This window comes from Triticum aestivum, chromosome 5A (genome assembly GCF_018294505.1).
Source record: "Triticum aestivum cultivar Chinese Spring chromosome 5A, IWGSC CS RefSeq v2.1, whole genome shotgun sequence".
Taxonomy (NCBI): Eukaryota; Viridiplantae; Streptophyta; class Magnoliopsida; order Poales; family Poaceae; genus Triticum; species Triticum aestivum.
In genome coordinates, this window is record NC_057806.1 from 280,766,478 (window position 1) to 280,782,877 (window position 16,400).

Consider the following 16,400-nt stretch of genomic DNA (forward strand, 5'->3'; position numbering starts at 1 on the left):
TGCAAGTTCATCAACATCAGCTTCGTCTTCATCAGACGGCACTTGGAAAGTGACTTGCTTCTTTTGAGGACTTGGGCGAGGACCTCGTCCAGCAGTGGCCTTTGTCTTCAGCAGTGAGGGGCCAGCTGAGGAACTTGGTGTAGCTGAGGAACTAGCTGAGACACCTGAGGCAATGGAGATGCCGGCAGTCCTTTGGCACGAGGCGAGATGCACAGGTGCTGAGGATTTAGGCAGAACAGCTGAAGGCTTTGGCGGATGAGCTGAGGACTTTGGAGAACAGGAGCAGCATGAGGAATTGGCCGTGAGGGCTTTGATGATTCTGGCCGTGAGGGCGTTGCTGAGGAACTTGGCATGCGAGCAGGCTTCTTAGACATAGCCTTCTTTGGCTTGACAGCAGAGGCCTCAGCAGAGGCAGCAGCAGCAGCAGAGTCTTCATTGAATTTCCTCACTGCTTCTCTGGCTTGCTTAGCCAGCTTGGCTTGGCGCTTGGCCCATTCATCAGGATAGTCCTCACCGCGCTTGAGGCTGGTGGGATATGCTATTTGGCCAGGTGCCAATGGAGCTCTTGGGCATGGAGGATTGAGTGCGAATTTCTTCATGTACTTAGGAGTGACATATCTGTACTCCCTCCATTCTCTTGCCCATCTCCTCTCTATCCTCTGTTTGCACACTTTGCGCTCATTCTTGGTTTCCTCGGTAGGTGTGCAGTACCCAGCATATATGTCATCAGGGATCTCAAACGCTGTATTTACCTCAGGCCTCTTTCCTCCTTTTTGTGGCCTTTTATCATCAGCCATTTTCTTCAGTTGAGGAATTTGAACAATCGAATTCTTTGAAGAAGTATGCAACTTTTCTTCGAGGAACGTTGCAAATGAGTTAAGTTGATGAGAACCTAGTGATTCAGCAGCTGACATGTGTACCTGTGAACAGAGTATAGTTGCGAGGAATTTGGAGAGGTCATATGCATTCTCAGAAGGTTTTTCAAAAAGAACAAGTTTGAGGAATTTGACCAGATGAGTCTTGAAGATTTTCACTAAGCGTTCTTTGTCTTAGGTTCCAGAGTTGTATAGATCGAAGATCCACACAATTGAGGAATCTTGAAGAAAAATGATGCTTAGAGAAACGAATCAAGAACAGATGACTTGTGAGGTGTTCAGTGTGTGAAGATATGAAGAAAAACACTTTTGAAGATTTTGGAGATAATCATTCGAATCAACAAGGGTAGTAAAAGTGACTTTTAATTACCCTGGACGAAGAACACGACGAACTGGAGTGAGGAGATGTGAAGTTCGTTTGTGCAGATCTTCCACGCCCTAACTTGGCGGAGGAAGACGGCTACAGCGGCGGCAGAGTGAAGATGTCCGCAGTCGGTGCGAGTACGTCAGTGATGAGGTCGAGGCAGTGAAGCTCTTCCTCACTGGCGGCGATGAAGTAGCGGCGGCGCTAGGGTTTGAGAAGCTCGAGCTGGAGAGAGAGGTCAAGCGGAGTAAAAGAAGTGAGGAAGGGAAGGAGGGGTATTTATAGCCATGGTGAAAAACTGCTCGCCCGAAGAAATTGGACGAACGTGCCCCTGACCCTTCTCATTCGCATGACATGTGTCACCCACGCAGTGAGAGGTGGAGATCGTGTTAGATCATGGGTGAGTGGATAAGTGTATCGTGGGATGCGGAACGGTTTGAGCGGCAAAGCCGAAAATTTCGATAAGATAGGTTTTAAAGTTCCGTTCGCAATTTCTTCAGCTGACAAGGACACGGTGAAGATTTTGAACGAGTTTCAAATAGAACGCACATGAAGAATTTGTGAATAGGTTGGGTTGAGTATAGCATAGAGGGGAAGGGTCCGATCATATTCACATAGCAGAAAACCAACTTGAAGAAATAGCAACAATTGGATGCTGTAGAGGACATAAACTCATATATATATATATATATAGCCAATGAAGAAAAACAACGGGACAAGTGAAGACAATGCAAAGTTGAAGAATATGAATAATTGAGGAATTTCAACTTTTGGTGGTGGCGTGACCCACCGTATAAGAATGATAATTTCAGACACCGCGTACAATTATCGTAGGGTTCTGAGAATCAAATTCTTCGTTAATTTCTTCACACTAAGAGTGTTATTCTTCATTGATTGAAGAAAAACGTTTCTTCATGTGTTGCACATCTAAGTCATCAATTTTGCATAAGTGTTAGGATGAGTGTCCTTTTCAAAGAACATTTGAAGATTCTAGAATATTTAGCTCACACCCCAACTTGCTAAATCTCTTCTCATCCAAGGGCTTTGTGAAGATATCGGCTAGCTGTTCTTCAGTCTTCACATGCTCAATAGAAATGTCGCCCTTCAACACATGATCACAAGAAAATGATGACGAATCTGAATGTGCTTTGTCTTCGAGTGCTGAACTGGGTTGTGAGCAATCTTGATGGCACTCTCATTGTCACAGAAGAGAGGCACATTCTTCATGTTGACGCTGTAGTCCTTGAGAGTTTGCTTCATCCATAAAAATTGGGCACAGCAAGAACCAGCAGCAATGTACTCAGCTTCAGCAGTAGATAGTGATACGCAGTTCTGTTTCTTCGAGGACCAACAGACCAAAGATCGTCCGAGGAAATGACATGTACCAGATGTTGACTTGCGATCCACACGATCACCAGCATAGTCAGAGTCAGAATATCCAACAAGATCAAAAGTCGAGCCCTTGGGGTACCATAATCCAAGTGTTGGTGTGTGAGCTAGATATCGAAGAATATGCTTCACAGCCTTATGGTGTGATTCCTTCGGTGTAGCTTGAAATCGGGCACACATGCAAACACTAAGCATTATATCTGGCCTAGATGCACATAAGTATAATAAGGAACCTATCATGGAGCGGTATACCTTATGATAGAAGTCAATACCATTTTCATTAGTGCATAGATGGCCATTTGTGGGCATAGGAATTTTGACGCCTTTGCAATCTTGCATGCCGAATTTCCTCAGTACATCCTTGAGGTATTTCTCCTGAGAGATGAATATGCCATTGTGTTGTTGACGAATTTGAAGACCTAAGAAGAATTTAAACTCTACCACCCTAGACATTTGATATTCTTCACTCATCATATAGGCAAATTCATCACTATAACGTTGGTCAGTACAACCAAAGATAATATCATCAACATATATTTGGCACACAAACAATTCACCATCATAAGATTTAGTGAAAAGAGTAGGGTCAAGTGAACCGGGTTTGAAGCCTTTCTTCATGAGGAGTTCCTTCAAGGTATCATACCAAGCCCGTGGGGCCTGCTTGTGGCCATAGAGGGCCTTGTTGAGTCTGAAGACTTTGTCAGGATTCTTTGGATCTTCAAAACCTGTGTGTAGCCTTGAGCTACAAGCCGTGCCTTATTCCTCACCACAAGGCCATTTTCATCTTACTTGTTGTGGTAGATCCACTTTGTGCCGATGCTATTGTGCTTGCGAGGATCTGGATGTTTGACCAGTTCCCAGACATTGTTGAGCTCGAACTGATGTAATTCTTCTTGCATGGCCTGAATCCACTCAGGCTCCAGAAATGCTTCATCTACCTTAGTGGGCTCTGTAATAGAGACAAAAGCATACTGCCCACAAAAGTTAGACAAATGTGAAGCTTTTGAGCGTGTGAGAGGACCTGGCGCTTTGATGTCATTGATGATCTTTTCAACTTGCACTTCTTTTGCAATGTGAGGATGAGCTAGTTGTCGTTGAAGAGTTTGATCAGCGTTTTTTTCAGCACCATTTTCTTCAGCATTTTCTTCAGGTGCATTAGCTCGACATTCTTCATGTTCTGGAATGAATTCTTCAGCAGATTCTTCAGTAGGAATGACATCCTCAGTAGCCTTGAACTTGATAGTTTCCTCAGGTGCTGGTTCATCTATCACAGTAGGTAGGTGCTCTCTTTGCGAGCCATTAGTTTCATCGAACCGCACATCTACAGTTTCAACAACTTTGTGAAGAATGTTGTTGAAGACTCTATAGGTGTGCGAGTCCTTTCCGTAACCAATCATAAAACCTTCATGTGCTTTCAGTGCAAATTTTGAGTTGTGATGAGGATCTCTAATCCAACATTTAGCACCGAAGACTTTGAAATAACTTACATTGGGTTTCTTATCAGTGAGGAGTTCATAGGCAGTCTTTTTGAAGAATTTGTGAAGATATACTCTGTTGATGATGTGGCACGCAGTATCAATTGCCTCAATCCAGAAACGATGAGGCGTTTTGTATTCACCAAGCATAGTGCGAGCCATCTCAGCAAGAGTCCTGTTCTTGCGCTCCACGACGCCATTCTGCTAAGGAGTGTAAGGAGCAGATAACTCATGAGTAATACCAAGTTCATCAAGATAGTCATCAAGACCAGAATTCTTGAACTCAGTGCCATTGTCACTTCTGATGTGCTTAATCTTCACACCAAAGTTGGTTGAAGCCCTCGAGGAAAATCGTTTGAAGACTTCCTGCACTTCATGTTTGTAAGTAACAAGGTGTACCCATGTGTAGTGAGAATAATCATCAACAATAACAAAGCCATATTGAGATGCTTCATTTGAAATAGCAGAATAATGATTAGGACCAAAGAGATCCATGTGAAGCAATTCAAACGGGCGAGTGGTCATCATGATAGTCTTCGCTGGATGCTTGGCCTTCGTCATCTTCCCAGCTTCACAGGCTCCGCATAGGTGATCCTTGAGGAATTTGACATTCTCGATGCCAATGACATGCTTCTTCTTCACAAGCGTGTGCAAATTCCTCATGCCTGCATGACCAAGTTGTCGATGCCAGAGCTAGCCTTCTGAAGCTTTTGCAAGTAAGCACACAGCTGGTTGTGGTCCTGTAGAGAAATCAACAATATACAGGTCTCCTCTCCTAAAGCCTTCGGGGACTTTGGAATTGTCAGCTTCCATAACCACAACACAACGGTACTTGCCAAAGACAACAACCATATCAAGATCACAAAGCATTGAGACAGACATAAGGTTGTATCCTAAGGACTCAACAAGCATGCCTTTGTCCATGTGTCGATCCTTTGTAATCGCAACCTTACCTAGACCCAATACCTGACTTTTTCCTTTGCCAGCAAAGATGATATGCTTCAGATGCGATGGAGATAATGGAGCATCCATCAATAGATTCTTGTCACCAGTCATGTGGTTTGTACATCCACTATCGAGGACCCACTCAGTGGCTTTGGGTTGATCATCCTACAGATGAATTAGTGCAGCTTACAAACTCATATACTTCACCACTGAAGAATATGACATCAATTCATCAGATCAATTTCATCAAGTAAAAGGACTAATAACGCAATATGAGGACATGAGAAATGAAAGTTCATTTCTTCATGATTAGCCTGCGTCCTTTCAGGCATTGCTCAGGTCTCCAGCAAATTCTTCATATGATTACGTGCGTCTGGAGACCTGACCCTGCAGAAGAGATTAGTTCTTTTTCTTCACCACCACATCTGAAGGGGTGGCAAAGAGTTCATCATTATGTGAGCTCCATACGAGAAGGATGGCATAGAAGCTAGTCCATTTCGTTTCACATAAGAGGGGTTAGAGTAAGCATAAGAGTATGCAGAGAAATTCTTCGAGGACTTATGGACATAATGATTTGAAGAATAATGCATATATCCATAATCCTTAGATCTTCCCTGCGAAACAGACGGGTTAGCACAATGATGTTCATATGAGGACTTTGATCCATATGAGGAATTTGGTCCGTATGAGGAATTTGATCTGGGGTTCCTATTCTTCACAGGTGGCGTCATGATGACATTCACCTGCAGATTTTCAAGGCATCTTTTGGGAACCCAGATTTTCTTCATAGGGGAGTCGTTCCTGTAGTTAGTGCCAACATATCTAGCAAATACTTCACCATTCTGATTTTTTAACAGTTTATAGTTGGAGTCAATTGACTCATCATTAGAATGAGGAGATTCACATGCAAATCCAGATAAGTTAGATGGATCAACTGGAGGTCCCTTTGCAGCAACCCATGTAGTTTTGGGGTACTGCTCAGGCTTCCAATATGTACCATCAGCATTGAGTTTCCTCTCAAAGGCGATACCCTCTTTCCTAGGGTTCCTGTTGAGAATCTGCTTTTTAAGCACATCACAAAGAGCCTGATGCCCTTTGAGGCTTTTGTACATGCCTGTCGTGTACAATTCCTTCAGCCCTGCATCGTCACTGATACTAGCAATGTCCTCAGATGAGGAATTAGTGATAGCAGAGGCATGTGAAGAATTTGAAACATTAGCAGCATTTGAACATTCAAGTGAAGAATTAGCAGATTCACGTTCAATGCACTTCAAGCATGGAGAAACAAATTCTTCCCGAGAATCGCTGATTTGTTGAGCAAGTAATGAATCTCGCTCCTTCTGAAGATCTTCATAACTCACTCTTAGCTTTTCAAGATCTTGCTTTATTTGAAGAAATTCATAAGAAAGCTTCTCATGATCCGATAAGAGAGTGTTATGATGACTTTGAAGTTTGTCAAGCTTGGACTGAAGTCTTTGAAGATTTTCAGTCAAAGTTTCAGTGCGATCCATTTCTTCACCCAACATATCATCACTTTTATTTAGCATGTTTTGAACCTTTTCTAAAGGCCTTTGTTGTTTTATAGCAATCTTAGCAAGTTTAGAATAGTTGGGCTTAAGGTTTTCATCAGATTCATTCTCACTTGATTCAGAGGAGGTATATTTGAGTACCTTGGCACCCTTTGCCATGAAGCAATAGGTGGGAGCGTAGTCATCATCGCTTTCGTCAACCTTGTTGGTGAGGTCATTTTCTTCAGTGTTGAAGATAGACTTGCTGACGAATGCAGTAGCGAGAGCTAGGCTCGCCACTCCGGATTCGGACTCCTCAGATGTCTCCTCTTCCTCATTTTCTTCAGATTCAGCCTCAGAGTCCATTTCCTTGCCAATGAATGCCCTAGCCTTATTGGAGCTGCTCTTCTTGTGATATGAAGACTTTGAGGATTTCGATGATGAAGATTTTGTGGATTTCTTCTTTTTATTCGCATCATCAGAACTGTAATCCTTATATTTCTTCTTCTTTGATTCCTTTTCCCACTGAGGACAATCTTGAATGAAATGTCCAGGTTTCTTGCACTTGTGACAGAGCCTCTTCTTTTAGTCACTGGGTGAGGAATCATTGCTCCTTGAGGATCTTCCAAGGCGACCACATCTTGAGAACTTTTGAAACTTCTTCACGAGCAGAGCCAGATCATGGCTCAGTTCTTCAGGATCACCAAGGCTGCTACCAGAGTCTTCATCTTCGGACTCAGATACTGCCTTGGCCTTCAATGCACGTATTCTGCCATAGCTTGAACCATAGAGATCTCTCTTTTCAGCAAGTTGGAATTCATGAGTATTTAGCCTCTTGAGAATATCAGCGGGATCAAGTGACTTGTAATCAGCACGTTCTTGTATCATCAATGCCAGAGTGTCAAATGAGGAATCAAGCGATCTCAGCAATTTCTTCACCACCTCATGGTCGGTGATGTTAGTGGCACCAAGTGCTTGAAGCTCATTTGAGATGTCAGTGAAGCGATCGAAGGTTTGTTGAACATTTTCATTGTCGAGTCTTTTGAAGCGATTGAAGAGATTGCGAAGAATATCAACTCGAGAGTCACGCTGAGTTGAGACTCCTTCATTCACTTTGGATAACCTGTCCCATATAAGCTTTGCTGTCTCCAAGGCACTCACTCTGCCATACTGTCCTTTGCTTAGATGGCCACATATGATATTCTTCGCTTGAGAGTAGAGTTGCTTGAATCTCTTCACATCAGCAGCATTTAGAGAAGGTGTGACTAAGGGAACACCATTTTCCACAATATACCAGAGATCGTTATCAATTGCTTTAAGATGCATTCGCATCTTATTCTTCCAATAGGGGTAGTCCGTCCCATCGAAGGTAGGACACCCATCAGAGACCTTGATCATACCTGCGGTCGACATAACTAAAACTCCAGGCGGTTAAACCAAAATCACACGGAACAAGGGAGTACCTTGCTCTGATACCAATTGAAAGTGCGTTATATCGACTAGAGGGGGGGTGAATAGTCGATTTTTATGAAATTCTTCACTGAGGAATTTGCCGGTGAGGAAATTCCTTAGCGAAGAACTACTAGCAGCGGAATAAGTACTCATAAGTAAATATAACAGAATACAAGCATAATCATCATGATGAAATGAAGACAGGCACAGAGTACAGGAAGCGTAATCACAGGATAACATAGGATGAAGACAAACAGACTGAAGAAATTGAACTGAGGAAATTGAGAAAGTCTTCAGTCAAAGTCTTCAAACACATATATGAACAAACACACAACATAGTTATGAGGAAATGGAAGAGTTGAGGGAATAGAACCAGTAAGCTTAGTGAAGACAAAGATTTGGTAGACCAGTTCTAACTGCTATCTCAGTTGTACGTCTGGTTGGAGCGGCTGAGTATTTAAACTCGAGGACACACAGTCCCGGACACCTAGTCCTCACCGTATTCTCCTTGAACTAAGGTCACACAGACCTCGTCCAATCACTCGTGGTAAGTCTTCAGGCGACTTCCAAACCTTCACAAACTCGGTCACTCGGTGATCCACAATTCCTCTTGGATGCTCTAGACCATGACGCCTAACCGTCTGGAAGAAGCACCGTCTTCAAAGGTAACAAGCGTCGGATCCACTCAGGATCAATCTCTTCAGTGATGCTCAATCACTTGGGGTTTGTAGGTGTTTGGGTTTTGGGTTTTTGGTTTTTCCTCACTTGATGATTTTCGCCCAAAGTCCTCAGAGGATGGGTTGCTCTCAAATGACAAGTGTCAGTTTCTCTCGGAGTAGCCAACCAGCTAGTGGTTGTAGGGGGCGGCTATTTATAGCCTAGGGAGCAGCCCGACATGATAAGACATAAATGCCCTTCAATGATATGACCGTTAGGTGCATAGATATTTTGGGACAGCTGGCACATAGCACAACAACAGTCGGAATTTTGAGTAGCAAAATCCTCAGGGCTATCATGTTCCTCGCTGTGTAGGCAATCCGCACTGGCGAATTCCTAACTCCTCAGTCAGGACAAATTCCTCAGAGACCAGAAGAACTTCGTCTCTGTCACTGAAGAAATTGACTGAACTGTATGAGATTTCCAATGGCTTCACTCGAAGGGATTGGTAGGTGTAGGATTTTGAGTTGAGCATCACATGGAAAATTTTCCTTAGTATTTCCTCGACCCCCTTTAACAGTACGGTGTTTCCTATGACTCAAGAAAGAGAAAAACAAAACTATGAAAACGAAAGTCTTCAAGCTTCATATTCCTCGCATGAACATCAAGTCTTCACGGACACACCAATTTCTTCACTTTCAAAGTCTTCATGAAAGTCTTCAGAAATACCAAAATCTTCAGTCGAAGATATTCATTTTTAGGGGTCGACTTTTCCTGTAAATATCAAACTCCTCATAGACTTATAGACCTGTGTACACTCACAAACGCATTAGTCCCTTAACCTATAAGTCTTCAATACACCAAAATCACTAAGGGGCACTAGATGCACTTATAATGACTCAATGCTCATGGTTTATATATGCCTTTGCCTATACCTAGTGTTCCACGGAAGGAAATATCTGTGGACTTAGTGTTAGGTTTACCTTGAACAAAGAAGGGGAAGGATAGCATATTTGTTGTCGTGGATAGATTTTCAAAAATGGCACACTTTATACCATGTCATAAAAGCGATGATGCCGCTAATATTGTCAATTTGTTCTTTCGTGAAATTATTCACTTGCATGGTGTGCCAAATACTATTGTTTCAAATCATGAAACTAAATTTCTTTGCCACTTTTGGAGATGCTTATGGGCTAAGTTGGGGATGAAATTGCTTCTCAGTAGTACATGTCACCCCCAAACTGATGAACAATGAAGTAGTCAATAGAACATTGTCTATTATGCTTAGGGTTGTTTTGAAGAATAACCTTAACATGTGGAAAGAATTCTTGCCTCATATTGAATTTGCTTATAATCGTTCGCTGCATTCTAGTGTTAAGATGTGCCCTTTTGAAATTGTGTATGGTTTCCTACCTCGTGCACCCATTGATTTGTTGCCTCTTCCATCTTCGAAGAATGTTAATTTTGATGCTAAACAACATGCTGAATTGATCTTAAAAATGCATTTGTTAACTAAAAAAACATTGAGAATATGAATGCTAAGTACAAATTTGTTGCAGATAAGGGTAGAAAACATGTTGTCTTTGCACCTGGAGATCTTGTTTGGTAACATTTGTGCAAGGATAGATTTTCTGGTTTGCGCAAGTTAAAGTTAATGCCACATGCTGATGGCCCTTTTAAGGTGTTAGAGAAAATAAATGATAATGCAAACAAATTTGAGTTGCCAACAAATTTTGGGGTTAGTCCCACTTTTAACACTGCAAATTTGAAGCCTTTTTTGGGCGAGGAAGATGAGTTTCCGTCGAGGACGACTTCATATTTAAATTTTTTTAGGATGACTTCATTTCAACAAGGGAAGTATGATGAGGACATTAATACCATAGTTGCACCCACAACCCCTGCTACTATACATACTGAACCAATTATTAGAGCTCGTGCACGCCAATTAAATTATCAGGTACTTTCATTTCTTGGGAATAATTCTAATGTTCACGAGAATATGATGCTCCCTAAAATATGATGCATGGACAAGAGGGATAAACACTGGAGCGGGATCAAGCATGGAGATGAAGGCGCGCACGAAGGGAACCAAAATGGCGTTTCTCATGGAGATTTCAGCACTTTGAAACCCCCATGATGGCATACGAGGACATGGACGAAATATACAAGATGTCCTTTCACAAATTTTGCCCACAGCTTATTGTAGGTGCCGCGCCACCTTGATTTTGGACCAGGCCCATGTAATTTCGAAATACTATTTCATAGGCTCGTTTTAGAGTTTGTATTGTAGGGTAAACAACTCAGGTGGTGTTTTAATCCCACCTTGCCAAGGGTGGACGAAATCCCCTCCCTTTTCTTCTATAAATATAGCCCTTAAGGCAGTGCTTAGTCTTGGATTTTGTTTAGATTAAATTTCGCCATAGCTGCAACTCGCCTCCTTTGTTTGTGTTCAACGACCAGACCAAGACGTCACAAAACCCCACTTAATTAATAAAGCTTTTCTATTATATTCACAATACCCAAATTGCAATCTCAGTTTCTTACTTGTTCTTCGTTTGCTTGCAGAAAATAGACCCTCATGATCAGATTGATCGTGCTCTGGCATGGTCAATAACCTCTCGGAGTTGGTTTAGCGATTGCTAAGGCGCGACGTCACACGTTTGTAGTCGCATCGTCAAAGTTAGTTTCCACCGAAAACGATAGCTATCTCATCGAAATACCTGGACACCTTCGCCTCTATCATCCCTACTCTCAACCAAGTTGATGTGAAACCTGCTAGCAATGTGTGTAATGAGGCCACTGAATACAGATGGCCCCATGAGCTCTGCTTCCTCTACTTACAGAAATGTGCATTCACTAGGGCCCCCAAATTTGGTCTTTCAATCAAATGGGGATTAAGTGCAACATGAAGCACACACATATCCGGAGATATGCCCCCTAAGTTCAACCTTCCAGAAATAGTGTTTGCAAGGAAGGTCGTGAAGTAGCGAATGGTGGATCACCGTCTACATCTGCCACGAGGATTCTTTGTCCGTCGCAGCAGCCTCAGCGAGGAGGGGCTTTTACTCCTCGTCATCCGAGGAGATGGGCTCTGGCTTCATCTTGAAGGGAACGATCAATGCTAATGAGCCTGGGTAACGCAGTCGGCGGCGCCTGGAGCTAAGCTCCTTCCGAATCTGGAGGGACGTGCGGAGAATCAGTTTGAGCCGTCGGTCTTGTCGATCGCAGCGCCCGAAGTTGGAGCTTTGCGGATTTGTGGAGAGGAGAGGCCGCGGTGTAATGTTGTAGGGTTTGCGTCCGCGGCCGTTCGACTTAAATGCGGGGGCAGGTGGACCAGCTTTGCTTCAGTGCGGGCAATGATTGGAGTATGCTACTCGGTTGCTACGCCGGTGTGAATGCCGGTCAGCTGACATGAATGTGTGTAGGAATCCGTCTCGTTTGCTCTGACCGGCATGAATGCGACATAGAAAGTAGAGCGAGGGTTCTGAAACGAAAGAAGGTTTTTTTTTGACATGGGCCCACTTTGTGGGAAGCTATATCAAGACCACCGGATTTGCAGACCGGCCCGAATAATTTTGATGAGTCATTTTTTTATTAGAAAAGATGAAAAAAGGGTCCGGACTGTGCGATGCCGTACATCTGGGAGCGATTTGGCGATCCGCGTCGCCTTCTTATGGCGTGATGGTTCCATAAACAGCAAACATCCTACTCGATACTCGATAGCTCTCAGATCCCCCGCCCCCACCCCTACCCTCACCAACGCGGAGGCGACCTCGCGATGCCGCCGCCGCCGCCGCACCCAAACGGGGGCAAAGTGACGCCGAACCTGGCCATGGACGCCGAGGGCACGCGCCTGCTTAACCTCACCGTCCTGCAGCGCCTCGACCCCGCCGTCGAAGACATCCTCATCACCGCCGCGCACGTCACGCTCTACGACTTCAACATCGACCTCAACCAGTGGGTGCGGGCTCCTCTCCCGTCCGATGCCTTTGCTGCACTCGACCACGATCCGATCCGATCTGATTTTATTTCTGTTTCGTGCAGAGCCGGAAGGACGTGGAGGGATCGCTCTTCGTGGTGAAGAGGTGAGGCAGATTGGGGAAAACATGTTTTGGGTTTATATGTGGGTTTTGTGCGCCTGTAGCAGCTAATTGTATCAGGATTGTGTGTAGGAACTCACAGCCGAGGTTCCAGTTCATCGTCATGAACAGGCGCAATACGAGTACGTGCATCTTTGATCTAAGTTGGTTGGTCGATCTCTCGTAGTTAACTGGGTCCTTCAAATAGGCTAGAGATCACGATGGAACATCCTTTTATGGCAGTGGTTCCTAAATCCTAAGATTGACTTGTGTTAAGTAGATTAGATCATCATTGATGGAGTAATGCAGTAGTTACATGAAAATGACTTGGTTATAGTATGTTGGTTGCTTCAAACTAATTTGGGCAGCCCTGAAAAATTGCATTTTTTATATCATCGATGCTGAGCCACATTGAAAAAACAATAATTAGTTTTTTACGACACTGCTTTTATTCAGCCTGATAGTCTCTTCAGTGATATGGTTACAAGGGATCCAAGATGATCTTCGAGTTTGCCAAAAAAGAAAGAAGAGATGATCGTAGAAAGTTTAGGATCTTGCAGTAGCTCTATGGCTGCGTACAAGTCCGACGGGGCCTGGAGCACTAATTCTTGGTCAATGGATCCACTGGAGAAAGCTGATAGATGTCAAGATAGTATCGATCTAAATTCTTGTTACGTTTTAGATTTAGTATAGAGAAAAGATGTGAACTGTCACATACACACAAAACAGATGCCCATGTGAACACACTCTGAAAAGTTCGTCATTCACATCTACAAGCAGCCATATTTTTTCGGGTTTGGCGTTCGGTTTCTCACTGTAGTAAGATAGGTGTGTAAAACAGATGCCCATGTGAACACACTCTGAAAAGTTCGTCATTCACATCTACAAGCAGCCATATTTTTTGGGGTTTGGCGTTCGGTTTCTCACTGTAGTAAGATACTCCCTCCGTCCCAAAATATAAGAACGTTTTTGACACTAGTGTAATGTCAAAAACGTTCTTATATTATGGGACAGAGGGAGTAGGTGTGTTTTCATGATTTGTTAAGGTTGTTAGAGTGTAGTCATAGACTGACAACTGCTAAGCTTGTGTAGATGCTAGTTTTTAAATGGTATACAGTAAAATGATTGGCCCATGAAAAGACCGTGTTTTATATTTGCCAGATAATCTCGTGGAGGATTTGTTGAGTGATTTTGAATACGAACTCCAGCCTCCATATTTGTTGTATCGGAATGCCACACAGGAAGTAAATGGCATTTGGTTTTATAACCAACAGGAGTGCGAAGCTGTTGCTAGTCTGTTTGGAAGGTAAAGTCCCCCTCCCCACCTATCAGTGCCTTATTTTTCCTTTTGTAAAGTGTGTAGTCAATGTACCTGATGACCCGACTTTTGATATCTTCGGTACCAATATATTTAGTAGTGTTCAGATCACGTGCACATAATGTATATAGTTTGGCAAACACCAAATATATATTGTAAAAACAAGTGGTCAAAGTTTTATTTTTTTTAAGACCATCCAAACATTAAACAAAATGACATCTTAAGGAAACCGGAGGAAGAATTGGACTTTGGAAGTTTTGTTTACTCTGTAGCTGAAACTGTTGAATATTTGAACTTCCTAACTGAGTACTGCCGAATACTCTATTTGCATTTAGGCATTGAACTGGTTAAGTAGTCCTTACAGTATGGGATCATTTGAACTATTTGTTGTCTTAAGTATGCATTCACTAATTTCTAAATCAATAGTTGCAATAAATGATTCTGTCCTATCGGTAGGAATTAGTACACAATATAGCTGTGGTTTGCTGCTATTCATCTTGCAGTAATTTTTTTTGTTTCAATCCTTTTCATGCAGGATACTGAATGCTTATGCGAAAGTGCCCCCAAAGCCGAAAGTGCCATCCATAAAAAGGTTCTCTCCTGTACTTGTGAACTTCCACTTGTTTCATCTCTTGAATTCATTTGTCCATTTATCGTATTCGAGCTTTGTTTGAGTTTTGTATTAAATGTACTTCTGCTGAATCATTTTGGTGCGCGACAGTGAGTTTGAGGAATTAGAGGCTGTTCCTACATCCTCTGCCATAGATGGTCCCCTTGAACCTCCTCCATCATCTACCGCTGTAGTTTCTGATGCCCCTGATGAATCGTTTGCCAGTTATTTCAGTGTAAGTTATCTCGGAACTTTATCATTGTTTCATTCTAATTTGTTTTTTACACTGTCATGTGACAACATATTTGCAATAGTTTGGTCATGGTCGGGGGTTAACTCCGTCCTAACACAATTCATTCCTCATTTATTATTTTTTGTTTGAGAACATGATATGAGGTTGGTTCACCACCACCTCATCCCTCACATGCAAATTCTAGTAAAGAAAGAGGAATGCGTGATCCTGGAAGCTGCCCGTAAATGTCCTTGCTTAAGATAGTGTGTCTTCATTTATCTGGTTTTTGAATTCATTGTCCATTGTGATTCTTGAGTTATAAATGTATACCAGTGCTATGCTTTTTGCTGGTTACAGTTCTATACATGGTACTTACACTCTACTGCTATTCATAGTATCAAACACGCCTGTTGAATTCTATCTGGACAAAAACTTGCAGGTTGTTGCAAACGCTGGGAATGTACCAACTGCACCAATGACCGGAAGAGCTCACCCACCCGCTGAGTCCGTTGCATCCTCCCACGTACCAATGATCATTTCATCTTCTGCTCTAACACATCAAATGAGTGCTTCATCAGCTCCACCACTGCCCCTCCACACTAATGCACATGCTGGCCGCTCGACAGACCTTGTAACTCCGGCGTTCTTTGTGCCTCCGTCATCCTCTTCCACATCTTTGGTGCAACCGGCTTCATCCTTGATGCCTACAGCGCCACCTCTTCATCCAACTTCCACATCAAGCCAACGTCCACCATATGGTACCCCACTTCTTCAACCCTTTCCACCACCAACTCCTCCTGCATCCCTTACTCCTGCACACAATGATGGACCTATTATTTCGAGGGATAAAGTTAAGGTTGCCCTCCAGAGACTTGTTCAGGTATGTTCTGCATTGAAAGAAAAACAAGTTGTAATCTTTGTGCTTTTATTTGCTTTTAACACTTCTTCTATTGACTAACAGAGTGACGAGTTCATCGATTTAATCTACCGGGAGTTGCTGAATGCTAGCTAGTCCTTGTGAAGTATTTGTTTGTGACAAACATGAAAGGAGTGCTTCTGTTCTTTGTGAGTTTTGTATGCCTCTTAGCCTTTAGTCCTCAAACTCCTGTATAGCTTTGTCCTAAGGCATTGATGTAGAGTCCTTCACTCCTTGATAGCAATGGTTGGTAGTATATTGTGGTATCCCTTGTTTCCAACATCTTTGTTGTCGCACAGTATATTTATGTAATTGAAAACACCGAGATGAAACAGGTTATGTGACAGTGGACCATAACAGTCATATACCATATTTTTCGTTTAACAGGTACTCCTTCCGCCCCATAATGTATGATGTTTTTTGACACTAAGGTAGTGTCAAAAACCCGTCTTACATTATGAGACGGAGCTGGGACGAAGGGAGTATTTCATATGGTTTATTTTTTGTGTTGCCCCTGGTTTTGCTATGGTACTCCCAAGCAAAACAGGGAATGTGGTTCTCTATGGCATTGCTTGGCACT

General features: G+C 42.9%; 1 protein-coding gene across 2 annotated transcripts; it reads left to right on the top strand.

Moving 5' to 3' along the window:
- Positions 1–12,355: 12,355 nt before the first annotated feature.
- LOC123102982 (mRNA-decapping enzyme-like protein) lies at positions 12,356–16,183 on the top strand. Of its 2 annotated transcripts, none has more exons than XM_044524461.1 (8): positions 12,356–12,626; positions 12,710–12,750; positions 12,826–12,887; positions 13,906–14,050; positions 14,598–14,654; positions 14,784–14,907; positions 15,344–15,784; positions 15,866–16,183. In XM_044524461.1, the coding sequence occupies exons 1-8, from the start codon at positions 12,444–12,446 to the stop codon at positions 15,914–15,916; spliced, it is 1,104 nt and encodes a 367-aa protein (XP_044380396.1). In that variant the 5' UTR covers positions 12,356–12,443; the 3' UTR covers positions 15,917–16,183. The 2 variants fall into 2 exon arrangements, with proteins under 2 accessions (XP_044380396.1, XP_044380397.1); XM_044524462.1 differs by having other exon boundaries at positions 12,838–12,887.
- Positions 16,184–16,400: the final 217 nt, after the last annotated feature.